Source organism: Photinus pyralis, unplaced genomic scaffold, assembly GCF_008802855.1.
Source record: "Photinus pyralis isolate 1611_PpyrPB1 unplaced genomic scaffold, Ppyr1.3 Ppyr1.4_LG7, whole genome shotgun sequence".
In the NCBI taxonomy this organism is placed as follows: Eukaryota; Metazoa; Arthropoda; class Insecta; order Coleoptera; family Lampyridae; genus Photinus; species Photinus pyralis.
The window spans coordinates 11219508-11242446 of NW_022170738.1; the positions used below are offsets into that span (position 1 = coordinate 11219508).

General features: G+C 37.7%; 1 protein-coding gene across 1 annotated transcript in view; it reads right to left on the reverse strand.

Annotated features, from left to right (window-relative positions):
* The window catches only part of LOC116176489 (hemicentin-1), a 109743-nt gene that overhangs the window by 5542 nt on the left and 81262 nt on the right, over window positions 1–22939 (reverse strand). Inside the window, exons 9-10 of the mRNA XM_031495094.1 lie at window positions 5345–5599; window positions 5003–5160 (exon numbers count right to left, since the gene is read on the reverse strand). Of these exons, the coding sequence (XP_031350954.1) occupies window positions 5003–5160; window positions 5345–5599 (413 nt within the window). The remainder of the gene's footprint in view (window positions 1–5002; window positions 5161–5344; window positions 5600–22939) is intronic.

A 22939-nucleotide genomic window follows, 5' to 3' on the forward strand; every position in this document is an offset into this window, starting at 1 on the left:
CAACAGTAGTATTCCACCCTGTATATACGTTAAGAATATGTCTGTTTACTGGTGGAATAAAATCAAGTTTTTTTGGTAATCTGGAGTGTATTAATTAACTCGCCTAACCCTGAACCCGTAAACACAGTGCACTTAAATAACCTTTGTTATTTTATGGGTTCCGGATGCCTAACTGAGAAGGCGATGCATTGTGTGTAAGTCAGCTATTAAAACCACTGGTTTTGAGTTGGGTAGGAAGGTGATTATCGACCCTAAAACCATCTAGGATTGGTAGTAACAAAAGACATTAACTACATAATAATAATAAAAATAATAAACATGGCGGTCAGGATTAACGATACGCCATTGTATAGGTGCAGACTAATTAATTCAAACGAGAAGGGAAAGTTTTTAGATTTGGTTTTGATCTGAGAGAGAAAATACGTTGCTGCCCAAGAAATTAATTGGGATTTGATGGCGAAAGAAAAGTGTTCTTTTTTTGAAAAATTTGCAGTTGAAATTTCATGTTCAAACCGAGTACTCAAATAAATCTGAGAACATTTTCGCGGTTGCGGTGAAAATTTTCATCTTACCAAGTGCAAAGATTTGCATATTACGAACCAAAAATAGAAGACTATCGTAGAAAAAAGGTAAGTGCAGGTTGATACACTGAATTCCAGTTACGTGGAAGTAACGATCAAATAATTTCGCGAAATGATTTAAGGTGAAGGTGTCATTTCTTTACATTACAAAGAAAACTTTTATGCGGTCCAGAACACAATAAACTTTCATTCTAAATACTCACAACTTCGAAAGCATAAAATAAAACGGCTGTATCAGAAAGGACGTCGTGAATAAACAAGTTCGAGTTATCTATTTTCGGTTATTGACCGCGTATAAAAAGTTCCGTGGCACAAATTTCGTCGTGGTTAATGAACAACAACTTTCGGAATTTCGGGACTTTCAAAAGACTAAAAAATAGTTATTTAGTGGAAATTCTCCGGGTTTTGTTAATATCGAAATTATGAAGAGATTTTATAATATTTACTGATTGACCAACACTTCGCAAAAGTTAATACATCCGCTTGCTAGCTACCCAACAAACTGCGTGAATAGGAAAGTAAAATACCAACCCGTAGAGTACTCGTACATTGTTTGAAAACGCAACGGGGATGCCGTTCCCGATTTGCCCTAGAAATATATTCTTTGTTACATTTGGCAACGTTCCGACCTACTGTTGTAGGTATTATTATATGACAATATGTCATCAAGTTCCAACTGATACGTAAAGGAGCTATAGATCAGCAAGGTTATGAGAAAGTAGTTGAGGATGCGAGGGGCAGAGGAGAGTAACAGATTTATCGAGGAAGAGCGAACGATGGGAAGAAACCCGCATGGGTGAGAAATTTCTTGTTTCACAAAGAAGTCATAGTTGCAGCTTATGTGAAAATTTACGGACAAAAATTAAAGGTCAATGGAAGAAACGTGTTGAGCGACTGTGAGATAATGCCAACTAATATGACAAAATAGCTAAGGAAGGGGAGGCGTTAAAGCACGCGCGACAATTTTAAAGGTACGATGCGCAGCGGATGCAAGGGATTTAAAGGCCAATTATACACACGTTTCGTATAGTATTTTTTTATATCTGCAATATAATGCAAATATAAGGGAAATAAAATAAAATCATATTGACGTTATACTCGAATACATTTCTGATTTCTGATTATTCATAATTCCATGATTACCATCTAAATGTCATTTGACGTTGCTTAAAAAAATCATCGTTTTTGTCGGTTGAAAAAGATAATACCGCCATTCAGTTGCTTGTTGCAGAAATAGAAGAAAAGTTGGTAGGTGCAAAATCCAAATCCAGTAAAGCCTATTATAAAGATTATGAAAGGTTATTGGCGTGGATGAATAAGAAGCGTCTTTAATACTGGGATATATGAAGGAAATGCCAAAGGTATTTAAATCTCCTATCTTTAGGTGCATTCATTCAAAACTTCAACCAATACTGCGATTAAAAAGTGGAACAAGTTTTGCAACCACGCGCGTTTGAAAGCTTCCAACAAAGGATACGAGAAATCTTTTGCATTTGCAGAAAGCGATCTAAGACTGAGAGGATTTTTTATTTCGGTCCCAGATTATAGTGTCATAATGATATTTTAAGTAACGTTACTTGGCAACCTTTAAAATTCGTCGTGTTTTAATCGCTTTTTTACGTAATTTCAAGTGTGTTTTAAACAGCGATTCTGACGCAGGTATAATACAACAAGTTAAAAAAGTAATCGTAAACGATTTACAAAAAGAACATTTCCACTTGCATTCATTTCCCATTTGCCGATGCCGAAGATGCAACTTCTGTTAAAATCGTAAAAATCCGGCCACAAATATGAATATGAAAGATAGCGTTGCATAGGTGCAATCCATTTTGTACGTGCTACTTTAATTTCAGTTTATAAGAAGAATTTCATTTCAATGCTTTCCTAAATAAGAAAGTTGGTACTGCGTAAATTTTGAAACTAACGTTAGATTTTCCTTTGTTCCAAGTGTCTATGTATCAAATTTCATTTAAATGCTTCCATAAATAAAAAAGGTTGGCATGCGCAAAACCAAATTTTGAAACTGGTGTTTGATCTTCCGTTATTCCAAGTGCCTATGTATCAAATTTCACTTAAATGCCGACGGACGGACAAAGTGGCCACAATAGCGCCTTTTTTTATTTTTGTGGAAATGCGCTAAAAAATTGTTTATACGTTTTTTGTAGGAAATTTGATGAGCTTTCATTTTACAAATATAAGTGGTCATGAAAAAGTTTTGAGGAAAAACCGAAAAAAGGGACCTAAAATTCAAAAAGGCGATATGTTGCGCATCCCCCGCGATTTGGCGATTTTAGTAGTAGATTGACTAAGCTAGTAGCTTTCTTACTTAGTAGATACCTTCAAAAACCTAATTAACTTGACCTTCAATTTCACTGAAAGACCATAGAGCTTTTAATTTGAATGAAAAGTGTCGATTCGACGCTATTGTAGCCCAAAAACCATACACTGTAAAAAAAATGTAGATGTACACATGAAAATGGGCAAACTTTCTGAAAAAGATCGGTTCCTTTAACCGGAAATATTTGCTGGTGAAAATGACTTTTCAGCTGCTTGTTGTTATTCTTTGACGTCGATCGAATACATCAAAAACTACTAGGCCGATATGAATACATATGGCAGAACGAATTTGAGAAGAGGGATAATATAATGGGAAATGCAAAAGGAGATATATTAACAGGGGTAAAAAAGGGATAAGGAAATGGGAAGAGGAAGGAATACATGAAAGACCCATGAAATGCAGGGGAAGAAAATCACAGAGTGATAACTATTTACAACAGTGAAGAATGAAAGGCTACCAAAATGAAATAGAAAATATGATTAAGGAAAGGGAGGAGGAGGGGCTAATATTGGGGGGAGATCTTAGTGTCAGAACAAGGAGAAAAGGGAAATGGGTAAAGGTGGGAAGAGGAACCCAAGTTAGAGAGTCAAGAGATAAAGAGTGCAACAGAGAGGGAGAAGTGTTACTGGAATTATCAGAAAAGAAAGCATGGAGAATTTGAAACAGAATATGGAGGTAGATGGGGACGTACAATTCACATGCATGGGAGGAAGAAGGAGGAAGTTAATGATGCAAAAGTAAATGAAAGAATACTGGAAGCAATAGAGGGAGGAGCAAGGACAGAATCGGATCACCAACCGATGACAATGAGTCCAAAAGGGAAGATACAAAGAAATGAAAGATGCAAAGATGAAGGGGGCTACAGTTATCGACAAGAGAAAAAGGAATCTTATAGAAGGAGACTAGAGGAACATGAAGAAGAACTCGGAGAGATAATAAAGGAGAGTATTAAAAAGAAAGAGGTAAAGAGAGAGGAGAGTATACAGAAGAGAGAAACAGATATACAATAATGATGAAGAAAGTAAGCAGAGATAGGAGAAGGAACTGAGAGAAAATTAATGAAAAAAAAAGGAGAAACTGAAAGAATACAAAGAACAAAATACAGAGAAGGACCTTTGGAAGATGATAAATAGAGAGAAAGAGAAAAACAGCGGGAGGAAAGATACAAATATAAGACTGGAAGCAATACTTTTTCTTAAGGTACTACAAGGAAAGCAGGAGAAAGAGGAGGCAATATAGGAGGTAGGAAGAGAGGAGGTGGAAGGAGACGAGATATCAAGAGAAGAGATTAAGCAGCAATTAAAAAGACCGAAAAAAGGGAAAGCAGCAGGAAATGAGACTTGGATTATCGCCACAGATATTATCAAGAGAAAGATGAGCAAACTATTAAACACGATACAGAAAGCAGGAGACTACCTGATATATGGAAGGAAGGAATATTAGTGCCGATTTACAAAAGAGGTGATCTATCTATTTATTTATTGCCCTTCTCTTGTTCTGGGCCCTCAACAGGCTTTCGCTCAATTACAGAGTGGCCCGCATAATGCTTTTTAGAGGTGATAAAGATTGTAGGGAAAAAAAAAAAAGGCGAACCGGGACCTCTCAATTTATCGGTGGATTTTTATATCTATAAGTCCTGCCATTTTATGTTCGATGTCACAATCGACATTGACTCTGTACCTTCTCTCTACCTTCTTTCTACTTTCTCTAGCTGTTCTCTACTTGATCCATACCTTCTCTTTACCTTCCCTTGCTTCTAGCTTCTCTGTACGTTCTCTCTACATTCCTTCTACCTGATCTCTACTTGATACTAGTTGATAGAGATTTTTTTCTCTTTTCGATGATACATGTTGGTACCCTTATACAAGAAAATTTTTCAAAAAATATATAAGAAATGAAAATGTTACACAATTGTTATATAAATTTTGTATACAGTCACTATTTGCCTAGGTTAATATACTACATTCCATCCTGTATATTATGGAAACGTCTCCTCGATCCTCATAGGTATGTTCCGTCATAGTCGTCCTACTGTTGAGGTTTAAACTTTTAAAGGTAAAATTACAAATTTCAGAATACGTACTACAGAATCCATAGGTGGAGCTGGACCGGGACTAATCCAATTCTGTGGAACTATCGTAGTTTGTGTACGATTCGGTGACGTAGGAACATTGGTTCCGGGAAGACCTGAAGGGCCATTTACGGTACCAATTTGTTTGTCGCTTGCACCGTCCGGCGATCCTAAAAATTGCCACGAATTACAATTTTCAACTTTCCATCTTCTAATATAATGGGTGCATACAAAAGTTGTTACGTACAATTTAATAATTTGCAAACGAAATTAATGTTTACACGTGGCAGGAAGGCAACAAACCCCTTTCGCTTTAATAAACTAAGTTGATGAATTCATTATTACCATACATACCATATTTCGCCGGTATGACGTCGGGATCCCTCTCATCGGACACTTCCCTAGGCGAACCGCTTCTTAGCAGTGGCTTAGTGGAAGACATGTTGTGATGATGCGGGATTCCCACCACCTTTTGCTCGTACAGTGCTTCTGGCTGCGGATGGGCTTTCCGAACCCTTATAATTATTAACATCACGACTACAATAACCGTAAACGCCGCTCCAATTACGATACCAAGAAGCGGTGAGATTGGGAGATCTCCGTCAGATGCTGAAATCAAAATTGATTGATATTTAATCAGATCTTTTTTATTTAGGTTAAAAAAATTAGTCCGTTATTTCTAAAGGGATGTTATCTATACTGTCAATTTTTGTTCGTTTTGGAAAATATGCGAGTATGTGAATCGCGATAGTAAAGTAACTCACACGTTTTATCCGATTATTATCTTTATTTTATTAACATTTTGATCTAAATAATTTCGTTAGACTTGACGGACGCGCCTGTAGAAAAGGTAGTCGATCAAATGAAACCATGGAACGGCTGCTGGAAATAGGCGAGGAGGCCAAGGGTGGGGAGAGTGCTAGTAATTTTAGGGTTACAGCGGCATGCAGATTAGAACAATAAGAAACGGAAATTAGTAAGTATTGGAAATATTTTAGTTACATATGTACCTTCGTTTTATTTAACCGTAAGATACACCCAAAATTATAAGTGGCGTATGATTCATTTTTCACATGGCGTACGTAAGCTATTGATTGGTTTAGAGTATCGGTGATGGGTCACACACAATTTACTTTGAATTGAACTATAGTATAAATTAGCACAGATATGTTATAAATTATAAATCATTTTTCAATGAATGGCAATATGGTACTGAAAACCAAAAAACAGATTAGATCCTGACGAGTTCATAAGAGTGAAGAAGATTACGATCACACGATTACATCAAAAGATGGGGCCAAAAGCTAATTTACTAAGAAGGCAGCGTAGCCAGGGTGCGAAGATCGGCCTATAGATGTCAGTTATAAAGAGTCAGGACGACCAAAGATCAGGAAGGCCGATTATTGGGGCAAGAACTGAGGAAGCCATGATTCACGGTTGTCTGATCTGACGAATAAAAATTCCAGTGCTACCAAAAGAAGTGGGGAGTGTATGAAAATACATTATAAAAAGTAATTGCTCGCTGGATTCCTTACGCCATAGCAGAAACAGGCAAGGAACGAAATTTGGACCCTTGGTGAACGATAACAGTTGTTATTATTTGGGGATTGTCAAAGATGTTTCACTGGACCCTCCCACAAAACAGAAATGAATGCACTTGGTTCATAAGGGATCCGCCTCAAAGGAAGCAAAAAGCATCAACAATTGATAGCGACCATTTTTTTGAACTGTGAGAGCGCTATGCTTAATGGACACATTGAATAAGGCTCTTAAAGTAAAACGACAGAACTCACGGAGAACAAAAACCACAACATAATTGCCACATGCACCCTACATCCCAGATTTAGCGCCCGACACAAAGTGTTTAGAAGGAGTAGGAAAGTTTCAAGATCACCGGAACAAAGGTATGCGGAAGCGAAGAGAAAGGAAAGAGAGTGGAATAGAAAAAGGGGAAGGAAATAGCGAATTGAAGAGAGGAGAAGAGGAAAACATGTAGAAAGCAATTGAAACGTTAATCGAAGAAATAGAGGTGGATATATAAGAAAAGGAGCCAATGAGACAAATGAATAAATAGATAAAATGAAAGAGAAGACAATAGAAGAAATTGAGAGAAAAGAAAGAGAAAAAATAAAAAACAACATAACTATAAAGGGAGTAGAGATGGAAAAAGAGAAAGAGAGAGAGAACGGAGATATGGCTAAACGAAAAAAAAAGTCGATCATAATAAGGAGTCGGGGAGGAGGACGATGGTTGATAGAAATTAATTCGTTTCGTTAAGACCTTTCATTGGAGTACCATGAAGGATAAAACCAGTTTCACTCCCCCCCCCTCCCCTTTAATAAGGAGTCAGCAAGAAGGGCGGAACTTGGTAGAAAAAATGGTTCCTTTCATTAGAATACCATGAAAGATAAACGGGACAAATGCGCAAATAAGAGAAAATGAGGTGGTGGCGATGAGACAGGTGTGGGGGATATAGAGAGGAGTTTAATTCATAAACAATTTCAGAGCAAAAAAATACATGCTCGATGTAATGGTGAGAGGAATGTTCATGTACGGAGCGGAGCGGGGGTGGAAGGAATGGGATGAACTGGAAGGAATACAAAGAAGGTATTATAAATGGGTATAATGGAAGGCTAAACGGAAGAACACCAAATTGTATATTAGAGCAATAAATAAAAATGGAGAAGATAAGGATAGCGTCGGGACGCAGGGCGGTAAGGCTCAAGGAAGGGAGTGAAAAAGAAAGCGAATTGGTAAAAGACTACTTCATAACGAGAGTGAACGAAAAAGGAGAGAAGGGCAAAGAGGAAAATGTTATGAAAGAAAGGGATGCCGACGGGCTGAGGTCGAAAGGTGGAGAGGAATAGAAGAAAGGGTGGAAAATGAGTTGGCAAAAAGGGATCTGGATGCACAAAGACTCAATATACAGAGCGGACGAGGGAGTAGTAGTTACAAAGATCTAATAAGGGAGTGGTTCCAAAATATTTATGGGAGGGAGGAAATGAAGAAACAGGGAAAGCGAAATGGAAACCAGAAGAAAATGTACAATATGTGGAGAAGAAGAGAATACAGAAGACATGGGACAGGGAGAAGCAGGACTTTATATTGTATAATGTTGTGCCATGTTGGCGCCTAATAAAGGTGGATTGATTGTTTGATATAAGGCTCAGCAATCAGTACCCGATCCATACGAGTGGGGTTGAACACGACCGAATCCAAACAAAAGTGGACACCCAAATGGACGGATCGAAAAAACGAATCTTAAGTTGAGCTTTACTTTTCTTGCAATAAAGTGATCTAAGAATTAGCTAAAAATATAGGTGTACCCCAGGCAACCAGGCTATATAGTCTAGTCATATAATCCGTAGCGACTCAGCAACAGCCAAAAGGGCGGAAAACTCGCACTGAAAGGGATCTGCCATAAAAACTTTATATGACTTACATTTGTGGCTAATTATGTAAGTTTGGAGTTAAAGCACTGAAAAAAATCAAACAAGTATAGAAATTGGCTTTTTACGGCCTGAATGGGTAGGCAAACCCTACTCATATGGGCGACTTCAATATTCTAAACGTGTTTTCGCAACCATGGTACTTTGTAAAATTTAAAAATGTTCCAGTCATTAGTAACCAACATTTTAGGTGGATATCTCCTAATCCCTAACGAAGGTTATAGGGACAAATGAGTGTGGCACCACGTCGTAACATTAAGAGGATGGGTGCCAAATTTTATAGCTTTGCTTTTTCCTAATCTCCCAAACTCCACAGAAACAAGATGTTTGAATAGTAACTGACTTTTTTATTATCGTCTGTGCTGTTTTATTTAGATTAAATTTGTTTCCGTTAGATTTAATTTAGGTAGTACTGCGGAAAGACAAGGTTTAATTTTAGATTTAACGTGTTTGTAATTGTTTTTAAAGATTATTACGTGTGTTTATGAACCCAGTAAATTTAGAGGCTTGTGTAATTTGGGTGTTTGATTTAAAAATTGTTTCCGAAAATAAATGCAATTAAATTTTGTTTGTACATCTAGTTTTGGTGACCTTTTGTAGTTAATTTCACTGACGACGGTTTTATTTTTTTTAAGTATTAGTCCCGAAGCTGTGCGTGATTTTGTATTTTGCGTAGGTCATACTAGGTGGCTCATGACACAGTAACATATATTTATGGCAATCGCGAGTAGGACCTACTACGATGCATGAATGTACCAGGTGTTCGAAATTATTATCTGATTTTCTTAAAATTTAAAACTATACATCCATACAGGCCAAAGAGCAACTCAAACAGTTTGGATATTTACGCATGCGCAAGCATTGTTTCCTGTCTCTTATGTTAGAGTGTGCTAGATTGGACGCCATTGGCAATATGACAATGCTCGTTTCGCATGGCCTCTACGTTCATTCAATCTGACGTCACAGTGCACATTGAACACTTGTAGGTAAAAACAGAAATTGTTTCAGTTTCTCGTGCATTTTACTAGTTTTACGTCTAATTTATAATACTGAGACAAATAATAAAAATATGGCGAATATTCATTTAGAAACCCGCGATAGTGTTAGGACTGTTATACAGGGTGATGACTTGCGTAACGCATCATAGGGATTTCAATTCATAACATGCGATTATTGGCTCCCCAAATTATTTTAGAGCAAAAATGTATTAAGGTTTTTTGTAGAAAAAAATTTTTTACATCAATCAACCGTATTAATTTTCAATTTTGTTCATATAAAGACGGAAAATTGGAAAAATAAAACCCGCATCTTTTTCAATAATCTGCGATGCCATGGAATTTTCTAAAACAAAAAGATATCCAGTTAGGTATCAATTAGCAGCAGTTCGAAATGGATTTTATGATCGACTTGGTTACTGTCTTGCAGTTAATGGTGACTTATTCGAACATTTATTGTAAGTTGTTATATTAGGAAACCGTTTTTAGTAATTTGGTCGTTCTTTATGTTGAATTCCTTGTTCTAAATATAATATACTTTTTGATAGAATTTGATTTGTTTTATAGCAGACATTCCATGGCATGACGGATATTGGCGTAGTTTTTGTATTATAAAATTCCATGGCATCACAGATTATTGAAAAAGATGGGGGTTTTATTTTTCCAATTTTCCGTCTTTATTATGCAAAAAATTGAAAACTAATACGGTTGATTGACGTAAAAAATTTTTTTCTACAAAAAACCTTAATACATTTTTGCTCTAAAATAATTTGGGGAGCCAATAATCGCATGTTATGAATTTTACATTGAAATCCCTATGATGCGTTACGCAAGTCACCCTGTATACAGATGACTAAAAAACAAAATAGGTATTCTTAGTAATTTACATACAATCCATTTCATTTTTCTGAGGACAGAGGACATTTTGGCCTGAACGCCCGGTAGATGCGTGAAAAAAGGACATGTACATTGTCCGGTAAAAAGAGGACGTCGTGGTAACCCTTGCTTGTCTAGTGCAAATATTATATCTCAACTACCAATCTTCGGCTTTTTAACTTGCTGCCTACTTTTCGAATTTCTATGAGTTTTTACAAATTAAAATTGTTGCTCAAACTTATAAACGCATTATTGTCGTGTTAGCACGTGCGTGCTTTTTTAGACACTTCAAACCATCCGAACTTATCAAGTAAACAAATTTCGATTAGGACGGAACTTTTCCATAGTCTGCTATTTTTCTGTGTAGTACGCGAGAGTAAATTACCTGCCACAATGCCAAGAATTTCAATATTGGACGATTGCCTAAATAAAAATGGGCGTAGTTATTGTATTGTACGTTAGTTAACGGCTACCCGTGTTGTTGATTAAATGCCTCATTCGCCAATCACTCACAATATAAACCGCTTAGTTTCCTAAACTGTTTATAGGAAATGTCGAAATAGGGAATGAAATCGACTGCGTAATTTACATCGGGAGCTACGTTCATAAATTTACATCAATTTCTCACTTCAACAAAATGCAGCGCAATAGAAAGAAACGCTTATTGATTGGGTATCGCGAGCAAACGTATTTATTTGCGGAGAGTGCATACTTTCGTAGATCTCTGGAAATAGAAATGCAGTTTTCTTCAATAGCAACTACTTCACAAGAAAATGAAAGTAATAAAACCCTACCCTCATTGTTAACTAGGAAAATGGATAACCGCGCCCGCAATCAATTATAAGAGGGTGTTTGATAAATCCGACTATTAACAAAGAGCATGAAATGATTTAAAATGTTATTTATAACACAACGAAAATGCTTAATTACTAATTTATATAATTGAATGTGACAAAATAATTAACATGTTGTATAGGTACTGTATAGTACGGTAATTAAGGAACCTTTCCCGTATACGCGGCGTAGGTAGGTAATACGCATCACAACATCAGGAAATTCTTCACCCCAATGTTATCGGGTTTCTCGAGTATTTAAAGTGCGAGGCTCTTATTAATGACACACTTTCCATTTTCCTTGATAATGCGGTTATTAAATTTATTTTTATATGGAGGCCATTATGAAAAATTGAACGCGTAAATGTAATCATATCCCCCCATGTAGCAGGTTGCTTCAATTTTATGAAAAAAAGCACTATCCTACCGCTATCAATTTTAATTTAGTAATATTTCCTGGTACGTAATGTCATTAGCGGTAATGTTGATTACATGCACAGTAGGCGGTTACTGTCTCAAGCTTGTGCCTTTAGGACGATGCGTAGTATTATAACCCTATTGAAGTATGTTATTGCACCCCATTTTGTTTTGCACTTTTATGTGAAACCAATAGACGCTGTTATAGTTTTACACGCAAAGTGGACCATTGCACCTTCGTCTGATATAAGTACATATAATCGGAAAAAAACTCAGGAATTCGTTGAAAATGAGGATTGGAAGTGTGGATTCTATTATTAGGAAGGACTTGCAATATCGCAAAATGATGTGTACCTACGTTGGATTCCAAGATTGCTTACTCTCACTCACACCCCATTATCAAAAACGAAAAAACCAAAAGAAAGTCAAAATCTAACAGCTGTCCCTTGCTTCCTGTATTGTCGACCTAACAGAAAACTACTTATTCGATGGCACCCGTGTATTATTCAGGAGAGCGATTTATGCTGAAAAGTAATATCAACGAACTTGGGGGATGTGCTCCTAAGAATACAGTAGTAGGTACAGTTTACAGAAATTACGCTATGGATTGTTGTGTATACTACGCCATGCAGACGTTTTATTTGGGATCAACACCCAGAATAACGATGGGTCATCCTGGTATGCGATTTTCATATGTTATTAACGTTAAATGTTGGTTGTAAATTGGGATTCAGCGTAATTCCAATGATATTAGTTGAATTCGAGGTTAAGGTTATTTTGTATCGGAATTATTTTTATTGTTGTTAATTTTATTTTGTTTATTTTATTGTAAAGAATTTACGTGTTAAAAGATTAAGTTAATTGTAATTGTAAAATTATCTCCGGTCATTTGCGATAAGCGTCCTTCGCGTTTCAGTTCCAAGATAAGCACACAGTTCGATTTTGGCTTTCGTAGCGTAAGGTAGTGCTTATCTCCGAGCGCGACGGGTCAAGTGATAGCGCCTCCGCGATTACTTTCAAATACATTTGTGATTTATTACACTCAATTGATGCACTTTAAAAATACAATTTATGCCCACTTAACAATATTTAATATATAGCGCTTAGAAGTGACGACACCCAGTTTAGTGCCAGCCGCAATGGCTGGCACTAATCAACATTACTCCGTGCAATACTCACAGCCTTCAACGATGCAGTACCAATCGCAGTATCCCCAGCTCCCGGGCAACATGATGCAACCACCCTCCCAAGTAACACAACCTCAGTATACATACCCTGCATACAGCCAACAGGTAAGACCAACTGTAGGACCACAATATGCGGCAACTACTATGCAATGGCAACAATCCTGCTATCAACCCCCTACGTCACAGCAGCAAACCGATGAATGGACCACAGTTACCTCAAGGAAAAATAAACGTAACATGCAAGACGACGAAAATCGTACAGTGAAGCAAAAAGCCTTTGAACCATCACCACAACTCAGCTTAACAAATCGGTTTCAGGCGCTCCCAGTAGTAGATAATACCACGAACACAGATACACCCGCAACAACGAAAACGGCAAAACCGCCGCCAATATTTATTACGGACGTGTTAAATATCAACCCATTGATAGAAGAATTGAATACTACAACTGAAAAAATGTATACTTTGAAAGTCATAGGTAGAAACCAAGTGAAAATTATGGCGGAAAACGCAGATACTTATAGAAAATTAGTAACTAGATTAATGGAACTAAAAGTGCAATTCCATACTTATCAATTGAAAGAAGAGCGTAGCTTCCGTGTTGTTATTAAGAACATTCACTATTCTATTGATGTTAACGAAATGAAAACCGAAATAGAAAGCCAAGGACACAAAGTCTTGAACATATATAATGTCAAGCACAGAAAAACCAAAGAGCCACTCTCAATGATCTTTCTTGACCTAGCTCCCTGCGAAACTAACAAAATGATATATAACATCAAATATTTACTACATACAAAAATAATAATAGAACCACCCCACCAGAAAAAGGAAATTCCACAATGCGCAACTTGTCAGAGGTATGGTCACACTAAAAGATTCTGCACTCATCAACCTAGGTGTGTGAAATGCGGCGCAAACCACCATACGAACACGTGTACAAAAACAAAGGAAACCCAGCCCAAGTGTGTCCTATGCAACGGTTCACACCCTGCAAACTACAAAGGATGTCAAGTCTATCAGGAGTTGAAGCAGAGAAAATTTCCATCGCCACGCCCTAGAGGGCCTGTAACTCAACCAACTTTCATCCCCACACAAATGCCAAACATAAATGAAGGAACACTTGCTCAAGACGTGCCAAACGGACAACAATCTTCTTACCATTCCAATATACCACAAACGTCCCACATAGAAAAACTGGAAAAAATGATGATAGAACTAGCCGAGAATATAAAAACAATGTTAAACCTCCTCGCAGCCATCGTTTCCAAACTGAATTAATGGCACAAACACTCAAAATTGCCGAATGGAATGCAAATGGCTTGTCAAATCACACCCTAGAATTACGGGCGTTTATTACTAATCACGATTTGGATATAGTTCTAATATCTGAAAACCCATTTTACAGAAAGAAGCTACTTTACAATACCTAATTACATCGTGTACGACACACAACACCCTAGCGGAGCTGCACACGGAGGATCAGCAATAATTATAAAAAGTTCCATCAAGCATTATCAAACAGACAAGTATACTCATGAGCACATTCAAGCTACCAGCGTGGTCATTCAAGACTGGACAGGACCAATTACAATCTCCGCTCTGTATAGCCCTCCTAGGCACAATATAAAAACAGAACATTACACCCAATTCTTTAGTACACTTGGAACACGCTTCATTGCCGGTGGCGATTATAACGCTAAGCACCAGGAATGGGGTGCTAGAGTAACCACCACCAAGGGCAGAGAATTGTTAAGATCGCTTCACACCAATAATCTCAACTATCTCACTACCAGACAACCCACATACTGGCCTACGGACAGGAATAAAATTCCAGACCTGCTCGACTTTTGTGTTACAAAAAACATAGCACAAAATTATTTACGAATTGAAACATGTCTTGATATGACATCAGATCACTCCCCAATTATAATTACGTTAAGTGCGCAAATACATACCAGGCCTAGACCAACTAGACTCAGTAACAAGAAAACCGACTGGAACTTATTCAGAGAAATAGTTAACGTAAAAATAGATCTAGACTTACCCCTCAAGACCACCGATGAGGTTGATGATGCAGTAGAGTACCTAAATCGTACTATACAAAGTGCGGCATGGGATTCAACCCCATTATCGAAAGAGAACGAAGCGCATAATTTTCTACCAGTGGTAGTAAAACGAGCAATAGCGGAGAAAAGAAGGCTTCGCAGAGTTTGGCAGAACACTAGATCCCCGAATGATAAAAATAGGCTCAACAACGCAACACAAAACTTGAAAGCAATGCTTCAAAACCATAAAAATCAAGCTATACAATATCATCTATCAACCCTCTCTGCCACTGAAGCAACAGATTACTCATTATGGAAAGCCACGAGAAAACTAAAACACCCACAGCAAGCAATCTCTCCAATCCGTAAATCTGATAGAACCTGGGCCAGAAGCGAACAAGAAAAGGCTAATGCATTTGCAGCACACCTAACAAATGTTTTTCAACCCTTTCCTTCTGAACTAACCCCAGAAGAAGAAGAGGAAACACAACTATATTTGGAGACACCAGACCAACTAAGTTTACCAATAGAAAAAATCACGATAGCAGAAGTGATGTCGGTAATTAAGTCCGAACTAAATCCTAAGAAAGCACCAGGCTATGACCTAATTACAGGTGAAGTTTTAAAACAATTACCAAAGAAAGGATACAAACTAATAACGGCCATATTTAATGCCATCTTAAGATTGAGCCATTTCCCAGCCCAATGGAAGGTGGCCCAAATAATACTCATACTTAAGCCAGGAAAACCTCCCGAAGAAACGACATCTTATCGCCCGATCAGCTTATTACCAATAGCATCTAAAGTCTTTGAAAAACTCTTACTAAAAAGAATCAAACCAATTCTCAACCAACATGATCTCATACCAGAACATCAATTCGGCTTTAGGGAAGAACACGCTACAATTGAACAGGTTCACAGGGTGGTAAGCGTAATCAACCAGGCCTTTGAAGAAAAGAAGTACTGTTCTGCCGCCTTTCTAGACATAGCCCAGGCCTTTGATAAGGTCTGGCATGAAGGACTACTGGCTAAAATTAAGAAAAACTTGCCCCACACCTATTTCCAACTTTTCAAATCCTATCTGAGCAGCAGACACTTCCAGGTGAAATTTCAGGACGAACTAACAAAATTACACCCCATTAACTCCGGCGTACCACAGGGAAGCGTATTAGGGCCCGTGCTCTACCTACTATACACGGCGGATATACCTACCAACGATCATACGACCACCGCTACATTTGCAGACGATACTGCTATTCTTGCAACTCATGAAAACCCTCTTATTGCATCAAGAAACCTACAAACCTCTCTCAGTCAAGTTCAAGACTGGCTCCGGCTATGGCGCATGAAAGCAAATGGAATCAAGTCCACACACGTCACATTCACACTAAGAAGGGAAACGTGTCCGCTAGTAACCCTCAATAATATACCACTACCGCAAGCTAACGAAGTCAGATATCTCGGTCTGCACATTGATCGCACACTAACTTGGAAAAAACATATCTTTAGTAAACGAAAATAACTGGGCCTAAAGTTCACGAAATTAAACTGGCTATTAGGACGAAAATCCAAGTTAACTTTAGAAAACAAGGTATTACTCTACAAAAGTATACTCAAACCTATCTGGACATACGGGCTGCAACGGGGAACCACAAGTAACTCCAATCTGGAGATTTTGCAGAGATTCCAGTCTAAAACCCTGAGGACAATAGTAGATGCTCCATGGTACGTTAAAAACGAAGTCATACACAGGGATCTTCGAGTGAAATTAGTGAAAGAAGAAGTGAAGTGCGTGAGTGCAAAGTATCTTTCGAGGTTAGAAAATCATACAAACCATCTTGCTGTGAATTTGCTAGATAACAGCAATACAATCAACAGACTGAGGAGAATCAGCCCCCTGGACCTTCCAGACCGATACTAGACTGTCTTGAATGTTGAATATTACCTGTATATAGATAATAAGTAATTCTTTTGGGGAAGCCTTCCACTGGGACGGCATCCAACATGTTCTGTCTTTGTAATCCACCTGATTTACTTATTGCTTATTAGAGCAGATTGTAAATATAATTAGTCATTACAAAAAAAAAAAAAAGATAAGCACACGTTATCGCCGAAGTAAGCCGATGTTAATTCTTTCGAAAGCGCAGTATTTTGTTAAGGACGGAAAAACGAAAGTGAGAAAAGAACTGTTTTAAATAGAGAGGAAGACGGTAATCGAGGCTTTTTGTTTTGATGGGCGTTATTTAGTTTTGCCGGTTTCGAAGCTTTTTATAAGTTTTGTCAGTTCTGCCAGTTACAAAGTACTATAATTGTAATTACAACGAAGTTATTGTCGTGAAAATCTATATTCGAGTGCTATAATTATAGATAAGAAGAGAAGTTTCAAACCAATATCATTTTGTGTTTTGTGTTACGACCGCTTGTTGAGTGCTATGTGTTATTCTGGCTCTGAGTGCCTGTTTTTCTTTCAGTTTATGTGATTTGTTTTTCGTAAATAGTTGGTTTTATGATTAATGGAGACCAAATTAAGACCCAGATAAGAGTTCTCAAGTTTCGATTTTCGTTTTGGCGAAGACTAGACTTCCTTTTACGGGTTTTGTGAACACTAGCTAGTTGAACAGGTGTTTGGTGACCCTTTGCCATTTCATATGGCAGTATATCCAGGAGGAACCCCTAAATCAGCCTTCCACTTTGCAAAATCTCCAAAATATTGCACTAGGAATCGATAAAAAAATAAACCGTGTCGGTTTGCCGTTGTAACGGGAGTCTGTTTAGCGACTTGATTTATAGCACATTGCATTCTTAGCGCAAATTAGACACGATATTTTGCTTTGAAATACAATATCAGCATTAGATTTCATTGACGTCATGCGGAAAGAAGGCATTGGAATTGGTTTCAGGGATACCTTTGAATATAAACGGTTACTAGAACTTTCGAGATTGGGAGACCGTAAAGAACAAAAAATAAAGCAAAAACTGGCGTATTACTATAAAATTCATCTGAGTACATTGCTCGTCATAAACATTGAGAATTCTGATCCGCGTGGGCTCGTGTTTGATTATTATTCCTTTAATTACTCTAATAACATGAGTTGGAAAATGTGCTAGTAAGTGATTGTCTAGAGATGAAGATTATCCCTCTATCACCGTTACGCGTCAAAAGACATGTTAAAACTTCAAGCGTCAAGTCCACTAGTAGTAGTGCCTAGTGCACCACCAAAACTTTCAGTGTCCAGTACACCAGTGCACACATGGGGGCTATAATTTTCGGGGGGGTAGAGGGGAGACATACTCAACACCTTTCTAGATAAAGAGCGCATGAGGTCATGCGGAATCGCAACTACCATCCTAGAACCGGGGTTTGCGTATTCTTCTGCTTCACGACGACCACCTGAGCAAACGCCTGTTCATGCTGTTGGCTCCCACCTTGCTGAAATTGCGAACGATTAGGCCATTCTAGCTCTGAATGTCCCGAACTCAAACAACTATTCTGTTGTCGCTGTGGCCCTAAAGCCACAATTTTTGGAATCCTATGGGAATTACGCCAAGTTCTGAGCCATGGGGAATTTACTTGTTTTAACCACTGTAGGAAATCACGAAATAACGCTTTCATCTGACGTAACTCCCATTATGTAAAGGTACTATCCGGTGAGGCCAACCAAGCAAAATGTCCTTTATGAGGAGAACAGGGGACTATCGAACCATCAAAAAGTGGATGGGCTTCGCCCCTTTGCGTGATACCGAAAAAGGACGGTTCCTATCGATTTTGCGTCGATTACAGAAAATTAAACTCTCTTACACTCAAAGACGCTTATCCTTTGCTATGCATTTCCACGATCCCAGAACAATTACGTGACGTTCGTTACTTAAGCTCCCTAGATATCAAGTCTGCTTACTGGCAAGTTGGAATGCCCCAGTCTTCTCGTCCTTATACTCTATTTACAGTACCCGGGCGAGGTCTTTATGAATTTTGTCGGATGCCTTTCGGGATTACCAACGCCCCCGCGACCTGGTAACGGATTATTGACGATATTGTCGGTCCCGAACTTCAACCAAATGTGTTGGTGAAGACTGGCAAACATGTATTTAATTCAATTTAAAATGACTATCCTCGCTAATATGTTCCTATAGGACATTCGTTAAAAATATTTATATAAACTATAATGAAATCGTAGCCGGTCGCCTCCCATTAAGCGCTTTTAGAGCTTTAATTATATCGGAACGTTCGTGCACAGTGAAAAACGAACGCGCGGAAGTATTGCATCGACTTTTCGAATGTTTTCACGAAATAATTTAGAAGAACGGCGATTAATGCATTTTCCATGTGCATTATCCAGTTTATGGAAATTTTAAATTGATATTCAGCGCACATTGGAACGTAGTTTGCGGTTTCATCAACTTTATCCGTCTACAAAGCTTGCAAACACCGTCTGAACTTTAAATTGGCATTTTAGATTAATCAAAAATTAATGCACGTAAATTCAAACTATCGCTTTAAATTTATGAGGGGTAGTAGATGGTAGTAGTGAAGAGGGGGGTCTGGTAATTCTTGTAAAGCGTTTGATTGGAGTAATTCATGCAGGATGTGTTAATATAGCAATGCCTCAAGTGTAGGTCGTGATACAATTCCATTCGAATCCCTTCCTGTTTCGGACGCAACCAAACCCTACAGCAAGGATCCGTATAAAATTGGCCGGAAGATGGGCAGGGCCGGCTATCTAACTAGTTGTTCCGATTTAGATCCAAAACGAGAGTGCATTTCTCACGATAGATGTGATAAGAAGCAGACGAGTTCGATCTAGTTCGTGCTTTATGGAGGACGACGGCGACGTGATGTCCTTTTCCCTCTATGACTTCCTGCACCAAATTAACGCTTGACTGAGTCGTTTTGTTACCATAAATGTAACTCATTCTTTCACTTTTTGTATAACAATAACGGTTCTTCAAATAAATCCAATCGCAAGGTAATAACTCCAAGGCTATGTATAGCACAAATACACAAAAAAATAATTGCCTCAAGCGAATAACTTGTGTGTGATTTGCCCACAGCTTCAATTTTACGTTACCCAATATATAAAGTACATACACCCCTTCAACTGTTTATATTTGCTGCCCTGTTTTGGAAGCAAACAAATACCAACTACCTCTCGTACGAGGATAGCCGCAATCGATTTTATAAAATACAAGCTCGCTCTCGAAAATCGAAATAAATTGTTTGCTTCCCTTTCAAAATATTGTTGCACTTTTGTATATTTACTCTCAAACTGATTTTAAAATTATCTCTATACCTACAGCTAAAAAGAGCCCCTGAAAACTAATAGAAAATTTGATGCAATTTATAACAGTGATATCAAGAATGTTCTGGAAGGGGATCTCGTAACTCTTACAACACCAGACTAGGCAGAAGGCCGCTATAATCGCTACCTTCTTTAATTAGGTAGTAAGTACTGTAGCTCAACTACATTGCACCAATGACATTTTTAATGCCTGTGCTGTGCACTGTCACTGCCCGTCCTCACATGTAAGTTTAACGTAATTATTTTTAGAAATTATTTATTTGGTACAAAGTTTAAGTGTTTTTTGCTATCATTTGGGCGTAAAAAAGATAAAACCGTGCTGCCCCTTTTTATTTTGTATCCATCTTGGATACTAATAATGGGCTTTGGAGCTATTTTAAGCGTCAAAGAAAAACATTAAAAATAAAGAGAACAGTATTAAATGGTTTTTAGTCGCCAAAATCCATAGGTTACCTTTAGCCCAGATCTGTGGATTTCATCTGAAAAAACATACAATAACATCAAACATAACCCTGTAACGAAATCCCTTTAATGGGGTTCATTTAGGTTGATTTTTTTCGTTAGAGTAAGTAGGGCACATCGCTGTAGGTACGATTTTAATTAGATTAGGGTAGTTGGAGCGGTTTTAAAGGGTTTAGAGTGGAGTTGCGCCATTTTTAGCCTTGACTATTATAAGATGTGCAGGATAGTCGAACTGGTTGATTAATTGCCTGAGAAAAGTTGGTAGCGTCGGTCTGGCGGGAGATAATACAGAATTAATGGGTTATAGGTGTCAGTTTTTGATAAGTTGGGGTCCGGTACGTGACGCAAACTGAGGGTTGGGGACGTGCCGAAAAATGCTGGCTGTTTTAAATGTAGAATTGGGGGAAGTAGATGATGTCTATTGGTTGAACGAATAAATATGGTTGCTGAAACCGGTTCGCAACCATTTTGAAGGTGTATTTGTAAAATTGGCAAAAGTGGGGGTTACTCCGAGAGAAGTTTTCGGAGGGCAATGAGCGTTAGGCGTTCATCGTTAATGGCGACGGGGTTCGTGACGAGAGATAATGTGTTAGGACTGCGGAAGCGTCTAGTCACGAAGTCGATAAACTTCTAAGTGCATCGAGTTACAGAAGGGATCACTTAATAATCAAAGAGAACGAAAAACACGTTCATGCTCGAACGTCTTCAAAGTAATCGCGAAAGAAAATTAAGATAAGCGCACGCCAGCAAGGAACTATAAAACTTGTAAATCAAGTAATAGACGTAACGCGTGAATTTGATACTATTCGAGTGAATGCTATTTAAGTGAATAAATCAAGTATTAACATTTCAGTTTGAATATATACGTGGCTACTGAGAATAAATTGCAAATTACCGACAGCGGAAGTAGTCATCTGAGCGTAAATCTGATCGGCAATGTCTAAAAATAGGGATGTGGTCTGTATTACGTAACCTAGCCGCCGAAGTTACATATTTTTCTCGCAATTTAACGAAATTTAATTGACAAATTTGTGCCCGACGGATATGGTGTAGTTGTTGGAAATTTTTTTCCATAGATGTACCAGATTTTCCGTTCAATCAGTTCTCCAAGAGTGACGCCCTTCAGGAAACACGCTCGTAAAAACTCAGTATAACTGAAACATAAGGGAATTGCATCTTTCTTATAGTTGTGTATTCAATCCATTACCGTGACTTTAAGGGGTACAATAATTTAACTGTTATCATTTAGATAAGATCTTTTAGAAGGAGCAGCTGTATTAATTATATTGAAAATGTTAGTTTCTTATTGTAAATTTAGTACTTAGTTTAATTCATTTAATTCTAAATCTTGTATTTAGTTTGTATGATAAATTTAAAACGCAACATAAGGGAACATTTAATCGTAATGTTAAAAGTTTTACCTGGTCAGGTGATATTATCGGACAAAAAATAATTAGTTTTGCGACACACAATGCCGCGTGCGAAATAAGCAACGTAGGTGTCGCTCAGTTCGGATGACGATCCGAAATTTTGAGTGTCGCCGGGAAACAACGGTGTTGAATTTATTTGTGCATACGGTTTTTCTCTTAAATAGCAAGAATTAAGAATAAACGGGGTTGTCTCGAATTATTTTGAAAGAGAGCGTAAAGTCTGTGACGCTATCTAGCTAATCGGATTTAAAAGTTTTTTTGTCTTCGAGCTAGTTGTGGTATTTTAAAAGTGATTTGTTTTTGTTTCTGAGAAGAATCTGCCAAATTCGTGAGTAAGTGTTTTGCCGTGCATCGCATATTTTTGGCCTGACCAGTTCATTTGGACTATTATTAACGGAACTGTTAGTACTTTTTGAGATCTCTTAAATTGATTTTCGAACAACAACTTTAGGTGGACGTTATTGAGGCTGAAATAATACCGAAGATAATAACGGGCCACCCTGCATATGCGAATGTTGCGAATTTAAATCTGTAGGATTTCATTATAAATAATAACAGAATTGGTTTAATTCATCAGAATTTGTTATTTTAGTGTATACTTTTTCATTTTAGAATGGTTTTTAATTGTGTAATTTCTTGTTTAAATGTTATTGTTCATGTAAAGGCTATTTAGATATCAAGTACATAAACTGGGTTTTATGGACGAGCCGGTTATTTGGCCGAGCGAGCTTGCGAGCGAGGTGCAAATAAACATGACGAGTCCACATAAAGCTTACTTATGGACGTGATATATACAAAGCTTTATGTACGACTGCAACAACCCTTAAAGAAGAAAATTTCATGGAATTCAATAAACGATAAAATCTATATATCATTGGCAACAGATGTCAAGCATTTGTCAAGTATTTCTAAAATACTTGCATTTACAGTGACTGTATTAGGACAGTGGCGACAA